General features: G+C 45.6%; 1 protein-coding gene, 1 long non-coding RNA gene and 1 other non-coding gene across 5 annotated transcripts in view; 2 read left to right on the top strand and 1 right to left on the bottom strand.

Annotated features, from left to right (window-relative positions):
* Positions 1-23,674, bottom strand: part of GNE (glucosamine (UDP-N-acetyl)-2-epimerase/N-acetylmannosamine kinase) — a 66,020-nt gene extending 42,346 nt beyond the window's left edge. For 2 of the 3 annotated variants that reach the window (XM_055293715.2, XM_055293717.2), the window contains exon 1: positions 3,049-3,192. Coding sequence is in view for 1 of the 3 variants with exons in the window: in XM_055293714.2 (XP_055149689.1) it covers positions 23,504-23,554 (51 nt within the window). In the remaining 2 variants the exon portion in view is untranslated. Of the gene's footprint in view, positions 1-3,048; positions 3,193-23,503 lie in introns of those variants that run through there. The other variant, XM_055293714.2, reaches the window with a different exon arrangement.
* The window catches only part of LOC129490174 (uncharacterized), a 33,893-nt gene continuing 10,642 nt past the window's right edge, over positions 3,345-26,595 (top strand). Inside the window, exons 1-2 of the long non-coding RNA XR_008660185.2 lie at positions 3,345-3,480; positions 11,902-12,056. This is a non-coding gene — a long non-coding RNA (uncharacterized lncRNA). The remainder of the gene's footprint in view (positions 3,481-11,901; positions 12,057-26,595) is intronic.
* Positions 14,257-14,395, top strand: LOC129490960 (U4 spliceosomal RNA). The gene has a single exon (XR_008660410.1). It is a non-coding gene; the product is annotated as a U4 spliceosomal RNA (small nuclear RNA).

The following is a 26,595-nucleotide window of genomic DNA, read 5'->3' as shown; positions in this document are numbered from 1 at the left end:
TGTTAGACAGATAGATGATAGTTTTCAGACAAGTTTGCCTTCATCTTGAACTCACTTGCAATCGCTGAAAAACCCAATTCTTGTTTTTTTGTTTTTTGTTTTTGAGACAGGGTCTCGCTCTGTTGCCCAGGCTGGAGTGCAGTGACACATCTCAGCTCACTGCAACCTCCACCTCCCGGGTTCAAGTGATTCTCCTGCCTCAGCCTCCCAAGTAGCTGGGATTACAGGCATGTGACACCATGCCCAGCTACTTTTTTTGTATTATTATTATTATTTTTTGAGATGGAGTCTCGCTCTGTGGCCCAGGCTGGAGTGCAGTGGCGCGATCTCGGCTCACTGCAAACTCCGCCTCCCAGGTTCACGCCATTCTCCTGCGTCAGCCTCTCCGAGTAGCTGGGACTACAGGCGCCAGCCACCACGCCCGGCTAATTTTTTGTATTTTTAGAAGAGACGGGGTTTCACCATGGTCTCAATCTCCTGACCTCGTGATCCGCCCGCCTCCGCCTCCCAAAGTGCTGGGATTACAAGCGTGAGCCACCGCGCCCGGCCTTTTTTTGTATTTTTAGTAGAGGCGGGGTTTCACCATGTTGGCCAGGCTGGTCTCGATCTCCTGACCTCAGGTGATCTGCCGCCTGGCCTCCCAAAGTGCTGGGATTACAGACGTGAGCCACCATACCCAGCCAGAGAAACCCAATTCTTTTTTTTTTTTTTTTTTTTGAGACAGCCTGTGCCCAGGCTGGAGTGCAGTGGTGCAATCTTGGCTCACTGCAACCTCCGCTTCCCGGGTTCAAGCGATTCTCCTATCTCAGCCTCCTGAGTAGCTGGGATCACAGGCGCCTGCCACCACATCCAGCTAATTTTTGTATTTTTAATGGAGATGAGGTTTCATCATGTTGGCCAGGCTGGTCTTGAACTCCTGACCTCAGGTGATCTGCCTGCACTGGCCTCCCAAAGTGCTGGGATTACAGGCGTGAGCCACCCCGCCCGGCAGAAACCCAATTCTTTTTTTTTTTTTTGAGACGGAGTCTCGCTCTGTCGCCCAGGCTGGAGTGCAGTGGCGCGATCTCGGCTCACTGCAAGCTCCGCCTCCCGGGTTCACGCCATTCTCCTGCCTCAGCCTCTCCAAGTAGCTGGGACTACAGGCGCCCGCCACCACGCCCGGCTAATTTTTTTGTATTTTTAGTAGAGACGGGGTTTCACCGTGGTCTTGATCTCCTGACCTCGTGATCCACCCGCCTCGGCCTCCCAAAGTGCTGGGATTACAAGCGTGAGCCACCGTGCCCGGCCAAGAAACCCAATTCTTAAAGGCTACTTTCTGCATTCTCTCAACTCAAGACCGTCTATATAAGTGCTGACAAAAGGTGATTAACCCTTTCCAGAAAAATAATGTCCCACTCAACCGTGGAAAGAGTTCTTTGTGAAGAGAATATTTTTAAGGCTATCAACTGAAAATAATGAACACTTGGGTCAGGCAGTCACTGAACAGAGGAAACAACAGTAAACATTTGCTGAGCGCTTCTGAAGTGCCAAACATTGTGCTAATAGCTTTCTTCACACGTATTAACTCATTTCATCCTCACAGCCCTCGTATTAGCCCCATTTTACAGACAGGAGGCACAGAGAAAATAATTTACTTGCCCCAAATCACTGTTTAATAGTTCATCATTGGCCGGGCGCAGTGGCTGACGCCTGTAACCCCAGCACTTTGGGAAGCCGAGATGGGCGGATCACTTGATGTCTGTTCAAGTCCAGCCTGACCAACATGGTGAAACCCCGTCTCTACTAAAAATACAAAAATTAGCCGAGCATGGTGGCAGGCGCCTGTAATCCCAGCTACTTGGGAGCCTGAGGCAGGAGAATTGAACCCAAGTTCATCATTGAGAGAACCGAAAAATCAAACCCTTGTCTGAATGACTTCAGCGCTCAGAACACTGTCCCACATCCAGTGTTTGCCTTGTGTCTGTTCATTCCATAAACATCCATGAGTACAAATCTTCCTCGAAAACATGATAAATCGTCCTTTCGTCAGTGCAATGAGGATGGGACTCACAGGAATAAGAAGGAAAGAGCTATATAAAGCGGTCTGAAAGTCAGGGCCCCATTCCAACGCTGTAATTCGGTTTGGCTTCTCTTGCGGCGCTCCTACAGTTGGGTTAACGAGTTACCTATACTGCGAAATTGTACCCCACCCCTCCTACCAGAGTAGTAAAAAATACGTTCTTGTGTTCTAACAATTTTACAAGCGTAAAACTGGGGGGAGGGGCCGGGCGCGGTGGCTCATGCCTGTAATCCCAGCACTTTGGGAGGCCGAGGTGGACGGATCACGAGGTCAGGAGATCGAGACCATCCTGGCTAACATGGTGAAACCCCGTCTCTACTAAAAATACAAAAAATTAGCCGGGCGTGGTGGCAGGCGCCTGTAGTCCCAGCTACTTGGGAGGCTGAGGCAGGAGAATAGCATGAACCTGGGAGGCGGAGCTTGCAGTGAGCCGAGATCGCGCCACTGCACTCCAGCCTGGGCGACAGAGCGAGACTCAGTCTCAAAAAAAAAAAAAAAAAAAAAAATTGGGGTGAGGGCGGGGAATTAACGCTTCTCAAATATACAAGGAAGCCCAGACTCAGAATGTAGACTCAGAGCCAGGAGGGGACCTTTTAGCCCAGCCTTTTCACGCCAGGACAGCTCGCCTGCCAGGCAGTTCTCCACCCTCTCTCGCCCCGCCCCGCTCCTAACGGGACACTCAGCATCCCCCTTATTGGACAGCACTGTTTCAGGGGACAAGTAAACCTGGGCCTCCCTCTACATCCCCTCCCTTGCTCATCAGGGCCCACCCCGAGCCACACGGCGGAGCCCTGAATTGGGCCAAAGAGGTGCCCTATGGTGCAGGCCTGCAGGACATTGGGCGAGAGCCGGGTCCAGTGTGGGCCTCGGGGCGCGGTGGGGTGGAAAGCGGCCGGGGAGGGGAGGCCTGGGGCAGGAGGCCGGGGGAGGCGGCCCTGGGGGTAGGCAGGATGCTCTCCCGGAGTGCCCCGCCGCCGCGCGGCTCTCACCAGACGCCGTCAGAGGTTCCCTCCCACGCCGCCACCGCGCTCCTCGGGCGAGAGCCGAACCAAGCGCCACGAAGCAGGCAGAGCGCGAGCCTGCACCTCGGTTTCCGCGCTCGGGCGCGCGGGTAGATGACTCGTCGCTCGACCTTGTCCCCACTCCTCGCTCGCCCAGCCACGCCCACGCGGAGTGCCGAATCCGCGAGCGCGCCCTGTCGCCACCCGAGAGGGCTCGCGTGATTGGCTGCTTCCGTCCCCGTCCCCCCCGCCTTCCCGGCGGTATTTTGAGGCGCAGGCCGGGTGCAGACCAGCGGAGCGTCTTCATGGTCTCTGCCGCGCTGGAGCTGCTGCGGGGCTGTCCTGCCAGCCTGTGCTCCCGCCCCGAAGCGTCCTCCTCCACTGGCGACACACGCACTGAAGCCCGAGTCTTCCCGCGGGGTAGTTGTTTTGGTCTTGCACCCAAGGAGGGATTTCTTGCGCCTCTTGTTCCCTCAGTTATTTCATAAACCAGGACCGCAACTATACTGTCTTATAGCGCGGCCACCCCACAGCGGTCCCTGACGTTAAACCTTGCCGTGACTGCTAAAAGACACTGGTGGAGTGTGAATTGATGACCAAGGCATGGTAGAGCCTCTCTCATCTTTATAATCAGTTCAGCGGCGGCCTCCACTACAGGGAACTCCCAGCCAGTCGCGAGGCCTAGGGACATCCAGGGAGAATCGTGGCGATGGTAAAGGGCTTGCGCAGCTCCTGAAGATAAATAAGACTTTGGGTTGTTGTTGTTTTTGAGACAAGGGTCTCACTATGTTGTCCGGGCTGGACTCGAGCTCCTGGCCTCAAGCCATCTTTTCTGGCTTCAGCATTCTGAGTAGCTGGGACTACAGGCCCATGCCACCGAATCAGGCTTTAAGACTTTTTAATGACCCTTTAAAACTTCTGAGTCACTCCCAGCGTTTTAGGAAGCCAAGGGGGTGGAGGATAGCTTGAGGCCAGGAGTTCGAGACCAGCCTGGGCAACAGATTCCTGAGTCACCATTGACAAGAAACTTTGAATGAAGTTGATGATACAAAATATTAACATCTTTTTTTTTTACAACCATTAAAAATTTACCACAGGTGAAACTAAGTCTAACAGTTCATTGAGATTTCTTGCTGTACAGCAAATTTCGAATCTCATCAAACTGCAGTTTGTGATGCATTTCAATTAATCATGAAGCTCTAATTTGTAAAATTCTTATGAACTCTTAGTTCCCCTGCAGCTAGCTTGGAGCCACAAAAAGGTCACATTAGCCACAAAAGAAAAGACATTAAGGGGTTTTTGCAAGGAAGTGCTATCAGTTTTCTTTTTTGTTTGTTTGTTTGTTTGTTTTTGAGACAGGGTCCCACTGTATCACCCAGGCTGGAGTACGGTGGTACGATCTCAGCTCACTGAAACCTCCACCTCCCAGGTTCAAGCAATTCTCCTGCCTTAGCCTCCCGAGTAGCTGGGATTACAGGCACACACCACCATGCCCGGCTAAGTTTTGTATTTTTAGTAGAGACGGGGGTTTCACCATGTTGGCCAGGCTGGTCTCAAACTCCCGACCTTAGGTGATCCGCCCACTTTGGCCTCCCAAAGTACTAGGATTACAGGCGTGAGCCACCACACCAGGCCCAGATTTTTTTTTTAAATCACATTGGCTGCTGTGTGGAGAATGGATTGGTAGCAGTGAAACTCAACTGAAGCGGATGGATATGATGTTTATTTTGGAAGTAAAATTGATGAGACTTAATTATAGGTTAGATATAAGGGGATGACAGGGAAAAAGACTCAAGAATGACCTCCGGGCCAGGTGTGGTGGCTCACACCTGCAGTCCCAGCACTTTGGAAGGCAGAGGTGGGAGGATCGCTTGTGCTCAGGAGTTCGAGGCAGCAGTGAGCTCGATCAAACCACTGCACTCCAGCCTAGGTGCCGGATTGAGACCTCATCTCTTAAAAAAAAAAAAAAAAAAAAGAAAGAAAGAAATGACTTCCAGGTTTCTGCCATTAGTAATGGGGTGGTTGGTTGTGTACTAAGATGAGAAAGGCTGGGAGAGTGACCTGGTTTGGGAAGAAAAAAGTAAAGTTTTAATTTAGGGCATGTTATGATTGAGATGCCTGTGAGCCACATGAAGCTATTAAATGTGTAGTGAGATATATGAATCTGAAGACAGACTCACCAGACTATAAATGGTATATTAGTTTCATATATGCTGTAACAAATTACCACAAAATTAGGGTCTTTAAAACAACACAAATTGGCCAGGTGCGGTGGCTCACCCCTGTAATCCTAGCACTTTGGGAGGCCGAGGCGGGCAGCTCACAAGGTCAGGAGATCGAGACCATCCTGGCTAACACAGTGAAACCCCATCTCTACTAAAAATAAAAAAATTAGCCAGGCATGGTGGCGGGCGCCTGTGGTCCCAGCTACTCGGGAGGCTGAGGCAGGAGAATAGCATGAACCTGGGAGGCGGAGCTTGCAGTGAGCCGAGATCGCACCACTGCACTCCAGCCTGGGCGACAGAGCGAGACTCCGTCTCAAAAAAAAAAAAAAAAAAACCACAAATGTATTATACTACAGTTTTTGACGTTAAAGATCCAAAATGGGTTTCAAGGGACCAAAATCAAGGTGTCAGTAGGGTTGCCTTCCTACTGTAGGCTGCCAGGGAGAATTCATTTCCTTCTCTCTTCCAGATTCTAGAGGCTGCTCACATTCCTTGGCACATGGCACCTCTGACTTCTGCCTCCCTTGCCACATCTTCTGTGACTCTGCTGCCTTCCTCTCTCATTTAAAAAGACCCTGGTGATTACACTGGGTCCACTCAATAGTCCAAGATAATTTTCCCTTCTCAAAGTCCTGGTCACATCTGCAAAGTCCCTCTTGCCAAGTAAGGAAACATAGTCACAGGTTCAGGGATTAAGATGTGGATATCTAGGCCAGGCACGGTGGCTCACTCCTGTAATCTGAGCACTTTGGGAGGCTGAGGTGGGCGGATCACGACGTCAGGAGATCAAGACCAGCCTGGCCAACATGGTGACACCCCGTCTCTACTAAAACAAAATTAGCCGGGCATGGTAGCGCACGCCTGTAGTCCCAGCTACTCGGGAGGCTGAGGCAGGAGAATAAATGGAACCTGGGAGGCAGAGGTTGCAGTGAGCCGAGATCGTGCCACTGCACTCCAGCGTGGGTGACAGAGTGAGACTCTGTCTCAAAAAAGATGTGGATATCTTCGGGGAGCTATTTATTCTGCCTACCACAAGAGGTATTGAAAGTCACTTGAAATCAGGCCGGGCGTGGTGGCTCAAGCTTGTAATCCCAGCACTTTGGGAGGCCAAGGCAGGTGGATCACGAGGTCAGGAGATCGAGACCATCCTGGTGAACACTGTGAAACCCCGTCTCTACTAAAAATACAAAAAAAATTAGCCGGGTGTGGTGGCAGGCGCCTGTAGTCCCAGCTGCTTGGGAGGCTGAGGCAGGAGAATGGCGTGAACCCGGGAGGCAGAGCTTGCAGTGAGCGGAGATTGCGCCACTGCACTCCAGCCTGGGCAACAGAGCGAGACTCAATTTCAAAAAAAAAAAAAAAAGAAAGTCACTTGAAGTCAAGATAGGTATGTTGCTTTTAAAGTTACATAGTGTACCTCCAAATATGCAGAATAGAACATTAAATTTTTCTTCCTGAAAGGTAAGAAAAATTAACTTCAAAAACAATTTAAAATCTGGGTGCTGATTACATAGGTGTGTTTAGTTTGTAAAAACTCAAATTATATACGTAATATATATGTACTTTTTATGTGTATTTTACTGTAATGTGTTTTAAAAATAATGCTTAATATAGCTAGAAAAATGTAACTATAAATATAAATACCTTTAACCGTAGGCAACACATTTTGAGAATTGTATGCACTTTTTAAGCCACTTGCAAGTTTTGTGTTTGACCAACATTGAGAATTTTATATTTCCATAATAATTTAACCTTAAATGAAATAATCTTTTTAGAATTTTCTTCTCTGCTTTCTTGAGATCAAATTGCAGCAAGGACCCTTAGGAGGCATTTTCTCTTGGCTTTTTGAGATCACTTTCCTATGGATAAATAATATTACGTTTCTGGATTTCTGTTACTTTACTGTTTAACATTGTGAATTGACATACCAAAAATCGTCAGTAGTTCAGTTTGGTTTGTATGATTTGGTTTCATTTGACTTTAGTCTGAGAACTCTACAAGTTGCAAAAAAATTACTTATGGCTTTGTAGTATAATAAAATCAGATTTTTCTAGATATTACTCCATAGGCATAAATATAACTTCAAGCATTCAGGGCATAATTAGGCTACCAATGACTCCTAGGCTTTAAAAGATCCTCTAATCTAACCTTCTCATCAGAGGGGGAGACCTTCCTACAGCACCCCTGACAGATGCTCATCTGGCCACTTTGGGAACATTTCTTGTAACAGACTTGTCTTATTTTATTTGGTGATTTAATTATTTTAAAGTACTCTGCCTCTGTGTAAATTCTACCCATGTATTTCGTAGCCTAAACATTTCTAAACTAAAATAGCCTAAACTATTCTAAACATTGTATCTATATTCATCAGTACTCATAACAAAATTAAGATGTAAATTCTGTATATACCCCCTACTTTACAGACAAAAAGACCAAAATACAGAAGGCCAAGTTGCCTGAGGTTGCACAGCTGTTAAACAGAAGAGCCCAGCCCTTGATCCCACTTGCTTAGCTACTACCACCCAGTGTTTTCTCTCTATACTAACTAGAGCATTGCACTTTATAACAGAAACCTATGTCAAGGTTCATCTCAGCCATCACCTTTTTTTTTTTTTTTTTTTTTTTTTGAGACAGGGTTTCACTCTGTTGCCCAGGCTGGAGTGCAATGGTGTGATCTCGGCTCACTGCAACCTCTGCCTCCCGGGTTCAAGCAATTCTCCTGCCTCAGCCTCCCGAGTAGCTGGGATTACAGGCATGTGTCACCACACCTGGCTAATTTTGTATTTTTAGTAGAGACGGGGTTTCACCATGTTGGCCAGGCTGGTCTCAAACTCCTGACCTCAAATGATCTGCCCGCCTCGGCCAGGGCCCGGATTACAGGTGTGAGCTGCCGTGCCTGACCTACAGTCATCACTTTTTGGTTAAGTTGTTCCATTAGTTAAGAGTTCACATTAGGCCGGGCGCGGTGGCTCACGCTTGTAATCCCAGCACTTTGGGAGGCCGAGGCGGGTGGATCACGAGGTCAGGAGATCGAGACCACGGTGAAACCCCGTCTCTACTAAAAATACAAAAAAATTAGCCGGGCGAGGTGGCGGGCGCCTATAGTCCCAGCTACTCGGAGAGGCTGAGGCAGGAGAATGGCGTGAACTCGGGAGGCGGAGCTTGCAGTGAGCCGAGATCGCGCCACTGCACTCCAGCCTGGGTGACAGAGCGAGACTCCGTCTCAAAAAAAAAAAAAAAAAGAGTTCACGTAACTCTTCTATTATCCAGCCCACATCTCTCTGAATGGCTCACATCAAGGTCTTAAGAGATTTTAAAAAACATCTTTAAAATCAAGGTCTAATCTCTATGGCATTCTCCTGATGTATTAGTTTAGTGAGGCTTTCAAAAAAGAAAAGGACATTATTTAGCACAAATTTTTCTTTTTTTTTTTTTTTTATTATACTTTAGGGTTTTAGGGTACATGTGCACAATGTGCAGGTTTGTTACATATGTATCCATGTGCCATGTTAATTTCCTGCACCCATTAACTCGTCATTTAGCATTAGGTGTATCTCCTAATGCTGTCCCTCCCCCCTCCCGCCACCCCACAACAGTCCCCGGAGTGTGATGTTCTCCTTCCTGTGTCCATGAGTTCTCATTGTTCAATTCCCACCTATGAGTGAGAACATGCGGTGTTTGGTTTTTTGTCCTTGCGATAGTTTACTGAGAATGATGTTTTCCAGTTTCATCCATGTCCCTACAAAGGACACGAACTCATCATTTTTTATGGCTGCATAGTATTCCATGGTGTATATGTGCCACATTTTCTTAATCCAGTCTATCGTTGTTGGACATTTGGGTTGGTTCCAACTCTTTGCTATTGTGAATAGTGCCGCAATAAACATACGTGTGCATGTGTCTTTATAGCAGCATGATTTATAGTCCTTTGGGTATATACCCAGTAATGGGATGGCTGGGTCAAATGGTATTTCTAGTTCGAGATCCCTGAGGAATCGCCACACTGACTTCCACAATGGTTGAACTAGTTTACAATCCCACCAACAGTGTAAAAGTGTTCCTATTTCTCCACATCCTCTCCAGCACCTGTTGTTTCCTGATTTTTTAATGATGGCCATTCTAACTGGTGTGAGATGGTATCTCACTGTGGTTTTGATTTGCATTTCTCTGATGGCCAGTGATGATGAGCATTTCTTCATGTGTTTTTTGGCTGCATAAATGTCTTCTTTTGAGAAGTGTCTGTTCATGTCCTCTGCCCCCTTTTTGATGGGGTTGTTTGTTTTTTTCTTGTAAATTTGTTTGAGTTCATTGTAGATTCTGGATATTAGCCCTTTGTCAGATGAGTAGGTTGCAAAAATTTTCTCCCATTCTGTAGGTTGCCTGTTCACTCTGATGATAGTTTCTTTTGCTGTGCAGAAGCTCTTTAGTTTAATGAGATCCCATTTGTCGATTTTGGCTTTTGTTGCCATTGCTTTTGGTGTTTTAGACATGAAGTCCTTGCCCACGCCTATGTCCTGAATGGTATTGCCTAGGTTTTCTTGTAGGATTTTAATGGTTTTAGGTCTAACATTTAAGTCTTTAATCCATCTTGAATTAATTTTTGTATAAGGTGTAAGGAAGGGATCCAGTTGCAGCTTTCTACATATAGCTAGCCAGTTTTCCCAGCACCATTTATTAAATAGGGAATCCTTTCCCCATTTCTTGTTTTTGTCAGGTTTGTCAAAGATCAGATAGTTGTAGCTATGTGGCATCATTTCTGAGGGCTCTGTTCTGTTCCATTGATCTATGTCTCTGTTGTGGTACCAGTACCATGCTGTTTTGGTTACTGTAGCCTTGTAGTATAGTTTAAAGTCAGGTAGCGTGATGCCTCCAGCTTTGTTCTTTTGGCTTAGGATTGCTTAAAGTTTTTATTGAAGTGTTAATAAATACCTAAGCAGCACAGTTGAATTTCAAATTTTCATAAAGCAAAAACCGTCACTAAATTAAAGAGAGAAAATATCACCTGTGCCCATAGGCTGCCTTCTCAAGAGCTGCCTATTCATTACCCATGAAAAAAACCTGGCACCAAGCCTGTGGCTAGCTAATAGTGACAATGGTAATTAGCTAATGTGCATGTTAAAGTAGCTCTCTGAAACATTTGGACTGGGGAATACGGAGAGGATTGGCCAGTTGGAAATGAAAGGAAAATGGGGCACCTTAAAAACATAGTCACAGATATGCTGTGAGAGGTAGTACAGGGAGACCATAGGGAGAGAATCCAGGCCCTGACTTAACTTGAATCCTGAACAACTTTCTGATTTTAATCTACATGTATCCTTAAATCATCTTTTTATTTATTTATTTTATTGTGTTTTTTTTGGAGACAGAGTCTCACTCTGTCACCCAGGCTGGAGTGCAGTGGTGCTATCTTGGCTCACTGCAACCTCCACCTCCCAGGTTCGAGAAATTTTTGTGCCTCAGCCTCCCAAGTAATTGGGACTACAGACAGGCACCACAATGCCCGGCTAAATTTTTTTGTATTTTTTATAGAGATGGAGTTTCGCCATGTTGCCCAGGCTGGTCTCCAACTCCTGAGCTCAGGCAATCCGCCTGCCTTGGCCTCCCAAAATGCTAGGATTACAGGCATGAGCCACTGTGCCCGGCCTAAATCCTCTTTTTAAAAAAGATGCCCTGTTTTTGCATTCAGAAGATACTAACAGTAAAACTGTGAGCCAGGGAGAATCCCCAACCTTATTTCGATCCCCACTTCCAACTGATTGATGGTGACTGCCTGGAGAACTGTGTCAAAAATGACTCTGGGGCTAGAGTTTACTGGAAAAGAGTATGTACTGTTGAGAGACAGGACTAGCTGGATTTCCTAGGCCGACTAAGAATCCCTAAGCCTAGTTAGGAAGGTGACCGCATCCACCTTTAAACATGGGGCTTGCAACTTAGCTCACACCCAACCAATCAAGTAGTAAAGAGAGCTCACTAAAATGCTAATTAGGCAAAAACAGGAGGTAAAGAAATAACCAATCATCTATTGCCTGAGAGCACAGCGGGAGGGAAAATGATCAGGATATAAACCCAGGCATTCCAGTGGGCAACGACTACCCTCTTTGGGTCCCCTCCCTTTGTATGGGAGCTCTGTTTTCACTCTATTAAATCTTGCAACTGCACAGTCTTCTGGTCCGTGTTTGTTACCGCTTGAGCTAAACTTTCGCTCGCTGTCCACCACTGCTGTTTGCCGCAGTCACAGACCCGCCGCTGACTTCCACCCCTCCGGATCCAGCAGGGTGTCTGCTGTGCTCCTGATCTGGTGAGGCACCCACTGCTGCTCCCGATTGGGCTGAAGGCTTGCCGTTGTTCCTGCGCGGCTAAGTGCCTGGGTTCATCCTAATCGAGATGAACACTAGTCGCTGGGTTCCACGGTTCTCTTCCATGACCCACGTCTTCTAATAGAGCTATAACAATCACCGCATGACCCAAAAGTCCATTCGTTGGAATCCATGGGCCAAGAACCCCAGGTCAGAGAACAAGAGGCTTGCCGCCATCTTGGAAGCGACCCGCCACCATGTTGGGAGCTCTGGGAGCAAGGACCCCCCGGTAACATTGTGATGTCTGCCATGTTGTTTTCTAGGGAGATGGAAGGGAGTCAAGGATGTTGCCATGTATGTGCCATCCCTGCCCTAAGCCAATATCATGAAGAAATCAAACAAGAGGTGGAATAAACTGAGCAATTCATCACCATATTAAGCTGGATATTCCTGTTCAGTAAATATCTTTCCCTAGCTGGTAAGTATCTCACACCACACTGTATCTCAGCCACAACACTTTTAATTACCAGAGTCTCTAGGGCAGCGGTCCCCAGTCTTTTTGGCACCAGGGACTGGTTTCCTGGAAGACAATTTTTCCATGGGAAGCGGGGGTGGAGATGGGTTCAGGATGAAACTGTTCCACCTGAGGTCATCAGGCATTAAATTCTCATAAGGAGCGTTAAACCTAGGTCCCTAGCATGCGCAGTTCACAATAGGATTCGTGCTTCTACGAGAATCTGATGCCACCACTGTTCCACTGTTCTGACCAGGAGGAGGAACTTAGGCGGTAATGCTTCCTTGCCTGCCACTTATCTCCTGTTACGCGGCCCAGTTCTTTTTTTTTTGAGACGGAGTCTCACTCTGTCACCCAGGCTGGAGTGCAGTGGCGCAATCTTGGCTTCTTGGCTCACTGTAACCTCCACCTCCCGAGTTCAAGTTCAAGTGATTCTCCTGCCTCAGCCTCCCGAGTAGCTGGGATTACAGGCATGTGGTCTGGCTAATTTTTGTATTTTTAGTAGAGACCAGCCAGGCTGGTCGAGAACTCCTGACCTCAAGTGATCCACCCACCTCAGCCTCCCAAAGTGTTGCAATTACAGGCATAAGCCACTGCACCCGGCCTGGCCTGCGGCCCAGTTCTTAACAAGACACTGGCCAGTACCAGTCCATGGCCCAGGGGTTGGGGACCCCCTACTCTAGAGTATACAGAGGTAAAACACACCTTGCAAACCAGATATCACTGCATATGCCAGACTGTTTATAGCCTCCCCAGAAAAAAGAAAATTGCTCCTGTTGCAGAATAGCCTTATGAGGCTACACTACATGGGGAAAGCAATTCTTTTCTCCCAGGAAAAGCATGTAAGGATTAAGATTATATTGGCTGAGGCCAGGAGCAGTGGCTCATGCCTGTAATCCCAGCAGTTTGGGAGGCCGAGGCAGGTGGATCACCTGAGGTCAGGACTTTGAGACCAGCCTGGTCAACATGGTGAAATCCCGTCTCTACTAGAAATACAAAAACTAGGCTGGGCGCGGTGGCTCACGCCTGTAATCCCAGCACTTTGGGAGGCCAAGGCAGGCGGATCACAAGGTCAGGAGATCGAGACCATCCTGGCTAACACAGTGAAACCCCGTCTCTACTAAAAATACAAAAAATTAGCCGGGCGTGGTGGCGGGCGCCTATAGTCCCAGCTACTCGGGAGGCTGAGGCAGGAGAATGGCGTGAACCCGGGAGGCGGAGCTTGCAGTGAGCTGAGATGGCGCCAGCCTGGGTGACAGAGTGAGACTCCGTCTCAAAAAAAAAACAAACAAAAAAAATACAAAAATTAACCGGGCATGGTGGCGCCCGCCTGTAGTCTCAGCTACTCTGGAGGCTGAGGCAGGATAATTGCTTGAACCTGGGAGGCGAAGGTTGCAGTGAGCTGAGATTGTGCCACTGCACTGCAGCCTGGGCAACAGAGTGAGACTCAGTCTCAAAAGAAGAGATTATATTGGCTGAAAATAATTCAGCAATATCCTAAACTGTATCGGCTTAAGCTTTGCAAGAGCATAACATTGAAAGATACAAATGTACTGATTAAGATACTTATAACTGGAAGATAATCTTTTTGAAATTTATATTTCAGGACCATTTAATCACTATTTGTAGCCCCAATTACGAATCAGTTTATCATGCCGACCAGTCAGCTTTTTAGAGCATCTGTGGTGGTGAGCCATCCCTATGCTCCTTTGCCAATCATAGAAGAAAGGTAGAAATTAACATAATGACTTTGTTTTTGTGAAATATTGCCTTTTTTCAGGATTTTAAAATATATTTTTTGGCTGAGCGTGGTGGCTCACACCTGTAATCCCAACACTTTGGGAGGCCGAGGCGGGTGGATCACCTGAGGTCAGGAGTTTGAGACCAGCCTGGCCAACATGGTGAAACCCCATCTCTACTAAAATACAAAAATTAGTCAGGCATGGTGGCAGGTGCCTGTAATCCTAGCTACTCGGGAGGCTTATGCATGAGAATCGCTTGAATGCAGGAGGCAGAGGTTGCAGTGAGCTGAGATCGCACCACTGCACTCCAGCCTGGGCAACAGAGCGAGGCTCTGTCTCAAAAAAAAAAAAAATATATATATATATATATATATATTTTTTTTTTTTTTTTTTCTTTATGGGCTATGAAAGTATCATACTGTAGCTTTGTGCAGTGGCAGTATCGTACCAATGAGGTTTATCCGAGGCGTGATTATTGCTAATTGAAAGTATCATACTGTAAACCAGGCTGAGTGCAGTGGCTCACGCCTGTCTTCCCAACACTTTTGTGATCATTTGAGTCCAGGAGTTCGAGACCAGCCTAGGCAACATGGCAAGACCCTGTCTCTACAAAAAATATAAAAAAAAATTAGCTGGGCATGGTGGTGCTTGCCTGTAGTCCCAGCTACCCAGGAAACTGAAGGGGGAGGATCGCCTGAGCCTGGGAGGTCGAGGCCGCAGTGAGTCATGATCACACCACTGCACTCCAGCCTGGGCAGCAGAGTGAGACCCCATTTCAAAAAAAAAGTATCATATTGTGAACCAATAAATTATTTCTTATCTGGCTGCTTGGGAAATGAGGTGAGTCAGAGAATGCTTAGTCGTTCCTAATAGAAATTCAGAAAGTTTAATTGGCACAGCTATTCCAGAAGAACTGGAAATGTGTTAAAAACTAGTTTGCCTTTAATTTTGACTCTCTTATAAAATGTTGGATCAACACAATTATGCTCTAAACTTCTCATTAAAAGTTATGTGGGAAGCCGGGTGTGGTGGTTCATACCTATAATCCTAGCACTTTGGGAGGCTAAGTCGGGTGGATCTCTTGAGCCCAGGAGTTCAAGACCAGCATGGGCAATATGGTGAAACCCAATGTCTACAAAAAATACAGAAAATTAGCTGGGTATCGTGGCATGCACCTGGAGTAACTAGCTACTTGGGAGGCTGAGGTGGGAGGATCACCTGAGCCTGGGAGGCTGAGGCTGCAGTGAGCCATGATCATGCCACTGCATCTCAGCCTGGGGGACAGAGTGAGACCCCATCTCAAAAACAAACAAAGTTATGTGGGAAGTATGTTCTTCTGGACTTTAAAGGAACTAGCTAAGATCAACAGCACTGAATATCAGTAACACGCTTCTGGGGAAATTTTATTATTTTCCAACATAAGCTAAGGAAACAGCCAAGGTACTGGTCCAGAACTCCTGGAACTGAAGAATAGCCCACAGGCCGGGCATGGTGGCTCACACCTGTAATCCCAGCACTTTGGGAGGCCAAAGTGGGTGGATCACCTGAGGTCAGGAGTTCAAGACCAGCCTGGCCAACATGGCGAAACCCTATCTCTACTAAAAATATAAAAATTAGCTGGGTATGGTGCTGTGTGCCTGTAATCCCAGCTACTTGGGAGGCTGAGACAGGAGAATCGCTTGAACCTGGGAGGCAGAGGTTGCAGTGAGCCGGGATTGTGCCATTGCACTCCAGCCTGGGCGACAGAGCAAGACTCTATCTCAAAAAAAAAATAAAAATAAAAAAAGAATAGACTACATTTGGGGGTCAGCATGCAGCTAAGTATGAAACTGCGGTGCTACATGGACATTCCTGTGGAGCACTCAAGTGGGGTTCTTAATACTTCCATGAGTGTTCAAGACATCTCCAAATATACATAATTGACATCTATAAAGCCTAAGCATGAGGCCGGGCATGTTGGCTTACGCCTGTAATCCCAGCACTTTGGGAGGCTGAGTCAGGTGGATCACAAGGTCAGGAGTTCAAGATCCACCTGGTCAATATGGTGAAACCCCGTTTCTACTAAAAATACAAAAATTATGCAGATGTGGTGGCACACGCCTGTAGTCCCAGCTCCTTCGGGGGCCGAGGCAGAAGAATCACTTGAACCTGGAAGTCGGAGGTTGCAGTGAGCCAAGTTCTTGCCACTGCACTCCAGCCTGGGCAACAGCGAGACTCCATCTCAAAAAAAAAAAAAAAAAAAAAAAAAGCCTAAGCATGAACATAAGGCCTCAACCCTCAACCTCTCTCTCTCCTCATGTTTTTCATGCCCGTACTCTGGAATGAATATAATTCTACCTTTCAAATTATTTGTTTTTTGGCCCTACTCCTCCTCTTGCCCCTTAACATGAACACTCTCTTATGATTAGTTCCTGCCCCTGCCCCTCTGCATACTCATTCTTTCAGAAATTGACACACTCTCAAGCCTCCCATTATCACTTCCATGTAGGTAATTCCTGGGATACATACTCCAGCCTGGCATTTCTTCCCAGCTTGAGGCCCATATGTTCAATTGCCTACTAGATAGTTCCTCACTTCAAACTCAATATATAAAAGTTCATTTTATCCTGTTGACTTTGCTATTTCTTTTAATGGTACTAACTTGACACTTTCATTCAGACTCAAAATCATGGAGTCATATTTTAATCTTCACTCTCTCTGACTTTAACATTCAATCTTTCAAATAATTCAAAATGTTATCTCGGTTTATGTTGGTGGGTTTTCTTTTATCTTTCTTTCTTTCTTTTTTTTTTTTTTTTTGAGACGGAGTCTCACTCTGTCGCCCAGGCTGGAGTGCAGTGGTGTGATCTTAGCTCACTGCAACCTCTGCTTCCCAGGTTCAAGCGATTCTCCTGCCTCAGCTTCCCGAGTATCTGGGATTACAGGCACCCACCACCACACCCAGCTAATTTTTGTATTTTTAGTAGAGACGGGGTTTCACCATATTGACCAGGCTGGTCTTGAACTCCTGACCTCAGGTGATCCGCCCATCTTGGCCTCCCAAAGTGTTGGGATTATAGGTGTGAGCCACCATCCCCGGCCGGTTGTTGGGTTTTCTTAGAGACAGGGTCTTGCTCTGTTGCCCAGGTTGTAGTGCAGTGGTATGGTTGTGGCTCACTGCAGCCTCAAACTCCTGGGCTCAAGCGATCCTGTGACCCCAGCCTCCCAAGTAGCTGGGACTTAAAGCACATGCCACCATGCCTAGCTAATTTATCAAAACTTTTGTAGAGACAGGGTTTTGCTTTGTTGCCCAGGCTGGTCTCGAACTCCTGGTCTCAAGTGATCCTCCTGCCTCTGCCTTCCAAAGTGTTGGTATTACAGACATAAGCCACTGCACCTGGCCTTAGTTCAGGTCTTATCATCTTATTTCCTTAATTCTGAGATGCTTTTTTTTTTATGATTTTATATACCTAAAATCAATACTTATAATCAATGTAAATATTTAATGTAGAGTTTTTTATTATAAAAACTATTATATCAATAGTGTTTTAGAATCAAGAAAATCGGGCATCAAAGCCCACTATTAACCTGGGTGCAGTGGTGCATGCCTGTAATCCCTATTTAGGAGGCTGAGACAGGAGGATTTCTTGAGCCCAGGAGTTTGAGTCCAGCCTGGGCAACATTGTAAGACTCCATCTCTTAATAATAAAATAAATAAGTAGAATTAACAAAGACCTGGATTACTCTATTTCTTCTTGCCCTTCCTGTCTGCATTCCCTTGCTCCTTTGATCTATCTTGCACATTATTGCCTGATTAAATCTTCTTAAAAGACTACTTTCATCTCGTTAATTCTTTAAGAAAAACTTCAGTGGTTCCCCATTCCCCGCTAGATAAAGTATGCCTAGGGGAACAAGTTTGTCATTTAAGGTCCTGCACAATTTAAGGGTCCTGACCTTTTCCTGATCTTACCAACATTATTCCCCTCCCGGATCCTTCTGCCCCAAACAGTTCTTTCTCTACCTTTGTATCATTCCTCAAAATTAGAAGGCTTTTCCTTGTCTGCTACTTACACCCAATCAGGTTTCAAACACCATCTCTGTTGTGAAACCTAATATGAACACCCTATCCCAAGATAATCTGTTCCTTCTCTGAATTCCTGGAGCACTTGTCTTAACTCATCTCAAACTTTTTGTTTCGTTTTGTTTTGAGACCGAGTCTCGCTCTGTTGCCCAGGCTGGAGTGCAGTGGCACGATCTCAGCTCACTGCAACCTCCACCTCCTGGGTTCAAGCGATTCTCCTGCCTCAGCTTCCCAAGTAGCTGGGACTACAGGTGCCTACCATCACACCCGGCTAATTTTTGTATTTTTACTAGAGACAGGTTTTCACCATGTTGGCTAGGCTGGTCTCGAACTCCTGACCTCAGGTGATCTGCCCACCTCGGCCTCCCAAAGTGCTGGGATTATAGGCGTGAGCCACCACGCCTGACCTCAAACTTATTATTAGTTATACTTATGATGAATTACCTGGTATCTTTGAATGTATATGTTTGTGACTGTAATATTAGACATCTGATGTATTATAAGGAACCCGAGAAAAATCAGTCATATTAGTCACCTCACTATATATGACCTACGTTTTTAAAATCAGATCATAAATTCCTTGAAGTTAGCCCTGTTTGGTATGCTTGTCTCCCTCATAGTTCCTTGAATCATACCTTATGTAAGAAACACAGTCAATAAACATTCAGTCAAAGGAGGATCACATCTTCTACCAAAGATTCCTAGCCATCCTTGTTCTTTTCTCTCTGGCTAGGCCAAATTGCTTCTACTCAACTGCCTGCACCGGTCATCCTCCACCATCTAGGCTCCTGATCTTAGTAACACAACACTCTTGCTCAGTCTTTATAATAAGTCAAGCATAAAACAGCATGGTGAATTTAAAAACAAGGTGGGAAATTTGGCGGTCTTATGAGATAGATGTGTGGAGGCAGAAAGTAACTGGGAGATGCAGACAAGATATGAGCAAGGTCAGTTCAGCAAGGGCCTTGCATGATGTTATACTAAGGAGTTTAGACTTTCCCTCACTATAATTGGGAGAGTTTTTAATCAGGGAAATGGCATGATCAGATTTGCTTAATTAGAACTACAGAAGATGGCTGGGCGCGGTGGCTCAAGCCTGTAATCCCAGCACTTTGGGAGGCCGAGGCAGGTGGATCACAAGGTCAGGAGATCGAGACCATTCTGGCTAACACAGTGAAACCCTGTCTCTACTAAAAATACAAAAAATTATCTGGGCATGGTGGCGGGCCCCTGTAGTCCCAGCTACTAGGGAGGCTGAGGCAGGAGAATGGTGTGAACCCGGGAGGCGGAGCTTGCAGTGAGCCGAGATCACACCACTGCAGTCCAGCCTGGGCGACACAGCGAGACTCCATCTCAACAAAAAAAAAAAAAAAAAAAAACTACAGAAGATGGATTGAGAAGAGGAGGAAGGACTAGAAGAAGGGAAACCAGTTAGGAATAATATTTCAGGACCTCAACTAAAGTGGTAATAATGGAAATAGAGAATGAGAGGATTGGAATCATAAGAATGTGGAGAAGGGGCCGGGCCCAGTGGCTCACATCTGTAAGCCCAGCACTTTGGGAGGCCAAGGCGGGGGATCACCTGAGGTCAGGAGTTCAAGACCAGCCTGGCTAACGTGGTGGTGAAACCTCATCTAGTAAAAATACAAAAAAAAAAAAATGTATAGCTGGGCATGGTGGCATATGCCTGTAGTCCCAGCTACTCAGGAGGCTGAGACAGGAGAATTGCTTGAGCGCAGGAGGTGGAGGTTGCAGTGAGCCAAGATTGCACCACTGCACTTAGAGAAGCAGATTTGGAGATGGGCTGGAGTAGGTGAGAAGATAATGAGCTTTAATTTTGGATATGTTGAATTTGTAGCACCTAAGGACATTTCCATGAGATTGAGGATCTGGAGGAAGATATGCATTGGAGACACAAATTTGTGCTAGACATTATGCACTCCATAAATTTTTTTTTTTTTTGAGACAAGGTCTCGCTCTGTGGCTGAGGCAGAGTGCAGTGGTGTGATCTCGGCTCACTGCAACCTCCGCCTCCTGGGTTCAAGCAATTCTCCTGCCTCAGCCTCCCAAATAGCTGGGACTACAGGCACCCGCCACCACACCCAGCTAATTTTTGTATTTTTACTAGAGACGGGGTTTCGACATGTTGGCCAGGCTTGTCTCGAACTCCTGACCTCAGGTGATCCACCCACCTCAGCCTCCCAAAGTGCTGGGATTACAGGCATGAGCCACTGCGCCTGGCCACACTCCATAAACTTTACGTGTTTTGAAATACACTGCTTACTCTTAGCCCAAAGCACCCAATGACATTTCTTACCCTACCTGTTTCACCAGATTCTTCTGCCCCTGACTCTGTTCTACTGTCACTCTTGGCCAATTTGGAACTCTTTTTTTTTTTTTTTTTGAGACAGTCTCACTCTGTCGCTCAGGCTGGAGTGCAATGGCATGATTTCGGCTTAGGTTCAGGTGCTTTTCCTGCCTCAGCCTCCTGAGGAGCTGGGATTACAGGCATCTGCCACCGCACCTGGCTAACTTTTGTAGTTTTGGTAGAGACAGCGTCTCACCATCTTGGCCAGGTGGTCTAGAACTCCTGACCTCGTGATCCACCCGCCTCGGCCCCACAAAGTGCTGGGATTACAGGTGTGAGCCACCGCGCCGGCTAATTTGGAACTCTTTAATGGTATTTTTCATATAGTAGCTGTCTAAATCTTAGACAACTGAATGACTGTTAGACATCACTAAATTTAATGGGGCATAAAATTCTGCGGAAACCCAGGTACTTCGGTCTATGGTACTGTGTGTGTGTGTGTGTGTGTGTGTGTGTGTGTGTGTGAGACAGGGTCTCACTCTATCACCCAGGCTGGAGTGCAGTGGCAGGATCATGGCTCACTGCAGCCTCAACTTCCTAGGTTCAAGCAATCCTCTCCCTGCAGCCACCTGAGTAGCTAGGACTACAGGCATGTGCCACCATATCTGGCTAATTTTTGTAATTTCTTTAGAGCTAGGGTCTCACTATGTTGCCCAGGCTGATCTTGAACTCCTGGCCTCAAGCAATCCTCCTGCCTCAACCTACTGAAGTGCTGGGGTTAGAGATGTGAGCCATTGTGCCAGGCTCTTACACCTTTGTTAAATATTTAGCAGTGCTTTCCTGGCCACGTACACTCTTTTTCCAACTGCCCATGTACCTAGTCTTCTCTGCCCTCTGGCTTGTCTTAATCCCTTCTTTTTCACACTGTTAGTCACTGCCTTATTCTTGAGACGTTTACATCCTGGGCTTGCAAGCCACCTGATTTCCTGCCTACTTCCAACTTCTCAGACTCTTATACTTTCTCAAACTCCTAAATAAAAGTATTTTCTAGAATTCTGTAGTCTTCCTTATATCTCATTTTAGTATATATCCAGCATGACTTCAACCACTTGCATGGTTTCACAATCTTTTTTTTTTTTTTTTTGAGACGGAGTCTCTCTCTTTTGCCCAGGCTGGAGTGCAGTGGCGCAATCTCGGCTCACTGCAAGCTCCACCTCCCGGGTTCATGCCATTCTCCTGCCTCAGCCTCCCGCGTAGCTGGGACCACAGGCGCCCGCCACCGAGCCCGGCTAATTTTTTTGTATTTTTAGTAGAGGCGGGGTTTCACCGTGTTAGCCAGGATGGTCTCGATCTCCTGACCTCGTGATCCGCCTGCCTCGGCCTCCCAAAGTGCTGAGATTACAGGCGTGAGCCACCGCACCCGGCCAGTTTCACAATCATTTAAAATGATTCCTAGATGTGAATTTCTATCCCAGTCTTCTCAGCCCAAACCTAAATATATTCAACTACTTACAGGACATCTTTATTTGTATGTATTCTACAAGCACTTCAAATCTGCTTGTCCAAAATTGAGCTTTCTTCTTCCTCATAAACCTGGGCTTTCTCTTCCGTCCTAATTCTCAGTGAATAGTATTATCACCTACTAGGATCTTAGGAGGCATTCTTGACCTCTCCACCTCCTTTCTCTCTCACATTCAGTGTGCCACGAAACCCTATCAGTTTTACATTTTAAAAGAGTATTTTCCTGGAAGAGAGAACATGATGTGATTGAAGACAATAAAATGGACATGAGAATAGCATACAGGGGAGACCAGCCTGACAGGAGAAAGGTTTTATTGAGGAATATTGGAAAAGATAATTGAATTATTAAGTGGCAGAGTAACTTGGAAGATAACTTAAAGGCCATATAGAGTATTTCAGAGCTTGTGTGGCCATAGTAACCACCAAACATTAGGCAAATGAATGAAATGATTATTTCAGGCCACATTTTTAAAGTCAGTCATACAAAAAAAATGGATGGAGAGATGAGTAGAGCAACTATTACTTTCATAACTAGAAACAACCATTTCTAAGCAGATTTTATTGATGACATGAGGAGAAAAACTTACAAGTTCCAGCTAGAAGCTCAGAAAGTCTGACCTTGAATTTCAATTTAAGTGTGCTAATAAAAAATAAAAATAATAAATTCTCATTGAAGAAGGCAAATAGAAAGTATGCATTAGTGATACAGCTAGGAGTAAACTGTGTTGGCAATAATTGAAGGAATAATATCATCTGATTGAAAAGCTTTTATAAGGCCAGGTACAGGGACTCACCCTTGTAATCTCAGCACTTTGAAAGGCCAAGCCTGGAGCATCACTTGAGCCCAGGGGTTCGAGATCAGCCTGGGCAGCATAGCAAGACCCTGTCTCTACAAAAACTTTAAAAGTTTGCCGAGTGTGGTAGTCTGTGTCTGTAGTCCTGGATACTTGGGAGGCTGAGGCAGGAGGATCCCTTGAGCCCAGGAGTTCAAAGCTGCAGTGAGCTATGATTACACCACTACATTCCAGCCTGGGTGACAGAGCAAGATCCTGTCTTTAAACACACACGCACACACACACGTTTGTATAAGCCATTCCGTAACTATAGATGATCTTTGAATATATATTTTAATCACCTAATTGAACTGTGATGGTGATTTCCTAAAACATTCGGATTTCCATATGCCTCAATGAAAAATTAGGTTTAATAAACTACACTATAGTATAGCACACTATATGTCACATTTATATATTGATAAACATGATAATTTCCTTTTTATTTGACTTAGATACTAATTAACTTGGAGTAAATGCACCCACCCCAATCATGTGGTCAGTCAACAGTTAAATAACTGAGGGAAAAGAAGTACAAATTAGGCAGCTCTACATGCCGTATTTCAAAAGGGAAGGAAACAAAATAGTTAAAACAAACATCGCATGTTTTGGAAATAAACTGTATTTATGAAACAGATCTCAAAAAGTAAAAGGAACCCCACTTTATCTGATGAAAGTGCCAGAAATCTGGAGAAAAGAGTTCAGTTTCAGCTTTCAGTTTGGAAATGCAAAAAGACCATGAATTTTATTGGCACAGTAACTGAGAAGGAAGTAGCAGCCACAGAATGACTAACCTGAGTTAGCAGTAAAAAAGTCTTTAAAAATGATGGATTTGATAGATTTAAAACCAAAGCTTTCCTCTTCCTCTTTGTAATTTTCCTTTTTTCCCCCTTTTTTTCTGATTGCAATTTCAATAATAAAGCTCTATTGAATTCTGAATTACTTACATGGGGTCCTTGAAAGCACGACTCCCTCTGCAGATAACCATAGGTTTCCATCCCGAAGCACAAGCTCTGTACCCTAGTGTGGTTTGAAATAATGAGCAGAGCAGCTGTTCTCTTGGTTTAGCTGCCACGGAGCAGTCACCAATAGGGATCTGAATTCCAGACTAAATCTTAAGCCCCACCTCTCTGAAAAGGAAGAAAAAAAATGTGGCTCTGAATTCTTCTCGTATTCCTGGACAGTAGCTCAAAAGTAGGTGGTCAGTCGGCGTCTGAGTGTTACTTCCCTGTTTTGGATTTCCCATTCCATCCAATAATTTTACTTTCCACCAGAAAAAGTTTTCTTCTGAGTTTCTAAAGGTAGAAACAAAAATCTACAAGCAAAATCTCGTCTTTTTTCACATTGTTTTCACACATACATAATTCTAAACTTTTTTATTCTTTTTTCTTTTCTTTCTTTTTTTTTTTTTGAGATGGAGTCTTGCTCTTGTCTTGCTTTTGGTGCTTAGGGACTCTCACAGCCAGATTGGTAGCAAGGGATACTGACCGATTATCTACCTATCAAACCACTCTCCATTTCACTGGTAAATGCTCATTCGACCACAGGAACAGCCTAGCCTTATCTACCACACAACTTTACATTCCACTTAAGGGAAACTATACTAAAAGGTATCCCTCACAGGCACAGAAATTCTTAGTTAACCATTATATGTTTATAGATTTTGAAGTAAACCATGGTCTGAAGTCTATTATTTTATTTGAAAGAGACTGGGTCTCACTATGTTGCTCAGGCTGATCTCGAACTCCTGGGTTCAAGCAATCCTCTCACCTTGGCCTCCCAAAGTGCTGGGAGTACAGGTGTGAGCCACCATGCTAAAATAACTCAATTTTTTTCTTATATTTTTCTTTTTTTTTTTTTTCTTCTTGAGACAAGGTCGCTCTTGTCGCCCAGGCCAGAGTGCAGTGACACAGTCTCAGCTCACCACGACCTTCGCCTCCAGGGTTCAAGCGATTCTCCAGCCTCAGCCTCCCGAGTAGCTGGGATTACAGGCGCACGCCACCACGCCCAGTTAGTTTTTGTATTTTTTAGTAGAGATGGAGTTTTGCCATGTTGGCCAGGCTGGTCTTAAACTCCTGACCTCAGGCGATCCACCCGCCTTGGCCTCCCAGAGTGCTGGGATTACAGGCATGAGCCACCACTCCTGGCCTTTATATTTTTCAAATATGTTAAAGGTATACATAACCCTCAACAACATTTTTTGTTAAATCTCTACTCTTTGCTCTTTGTTCCCATCTATTTCCTCACATCCAGTCTGCTCTTTTTTCTCTCTTAACTAAAAACTCTCTTAAAAACAAAACAAAACAAAAAAAACGTTGTCTTCTCCCCTTCCTTCATCTTTATAGAGAGGCAGGAGAGAGCACTTCTAAGTGTTCCAGGACAGGACCCTCTTTTTTCAGGCAGATAAAGGAGTGGATCCATGGATAATATTTTTTAGAAGTGGGGTCTTGCTGTATTGTCCAGGCTAGACCTGGGCTCAAGAGATCCTCATGCCTCAGCCTCCCAAGTAGCTGGAACTAAAAGTGTGCACCACTTGGCCGGCTTTCGTGGATAATTGTTATGCTTTTTCACTTCCTCTTGGTTAATTTTGACAGACACCCCCTCCTCCCAATAAAAATATCCAGGCATGGTGGCTCACACCTATAGTCCCATCTGTCTGGATCACTTGAGGCCAGGAATTCAAGACCAGCCTGGGCAACATAGTTAGACACTCATCTCTACAAAAAAAAATTTTTTTTAATTAGCTGGTCTTGGTGGCCCATGCTTATAGTCCTAGCTGCTCAGGAGGCTGAACTGGGAGGACTGCTTTGAGTCCAGGAGTTTGAGGCTGCAATGAACTGTGATCTTGCCACTGCACTGCAGCCTGGGCCACATGGCAAGACACTGTCTCAATAAATAAATAAACAAAAATATCCAGTATTTAATGTACTGTCCATAGACTGCCTATAGGGCCTCATTTGAGAGCTTATTAATCAGCAATGGGGGAAAAAAAGCTGTCCAATAGAAAAATTGGCAGAATAGCACTAGGGAACTCAAAAAAATATATCATCAAAAGTCTGACCTTACTACTATTTTTTAAAATTGTTTTTTGTTTTTATTTATTTATTTTTATTTGTTTATTTTTTTGAGACAGAGTCTCACTCTGTCGCCCAGGCTGAAGTAGAGTGGCACGATCTCAGCTCACTGCAACCTCCACCTCCCAGGTTCAGGTGATTCTCCAGCCTTAGCCTCCCGAGTAGCTGGGATCACAGGTGTGCACCACCACCCCAGCTAATTTTCGTATTTTTAGTAGACATGGGGTTTCGCCATGTTGGCCAAGCTGGTCTCGAACTCCTGACCTCAGGTGATCCTCCCACCTCAGCCTCCCAAAGTGCTGGGATTACAGGCGTGAGCCACCTTGCTCAGCCTGTATTTTGTTTTTTTAAGACAGAGTCTTGCTCTGTCGCCCAGGCTGGAGCGCAATGGCACGTTCTCGGCTCAGCAACCTCCACCTCCCGGTTTCAAGTGATTCTCGTGCTTCAGCCTCCTGAGTAACTGGGATTAAAGGAGCCCACCATCACACCCGGTTAATTTTTGTAATTTTTGTAGAGATGAGGTTTTGCCGTGTTGCTCAGGCTCCTGGGCTCAAGCAATTTGGCCTCCCAAAGGGCTGGGATTACAGGCATGAGCCACTGTGCCCAGCCTGCTCAGTGAAATATTATCCTCTTTTTATTAAATAAGATGTTCTTCATTGTGCTTTATGGGAGAGTGCTAATAATTAAAATTTTGTATTATAAATTCAATATTAGGGCAGATTTTTTTTTTTTTTTTTGAAACAGAGGTCTTGCTCTGTCACCCAGGCTGGAGTGCAGTGGCGCGTTATCTCGGCTCATTGCAACCTCCACCTCCTGGGTTCAAGTGATTCTCCTGCCTCAGCCTCCTGAGTAGCTGGGACTACAGGCACACGCCACCGTGCCCAGCTAATTTTTGTATTTTTGATAGAGATGGGGTTTCACCATGTTAGCCAGGCTGGTCTTAAACTCCTGACCTCAAGTAATCC

Source organism: Symphalangus syndactylus, chromosome 9 (genome assembly GCF_028878055.3).
Source record: "Symphalangus syndactylus isolate Jambi chromosome 9, NHGRI_mSymSyn1-v2.1_pri, whole genome shotgun sequence".
Lineage (NCBI taxonomy): Eukaryota > Metazoa > Chordata > Mammalia > Primates > Hylobatidae > Symphalangus > Symphalangus syndactylus.
This window is presented reverse-complemented; position numbering and strand designations above follow the sequence as displayed.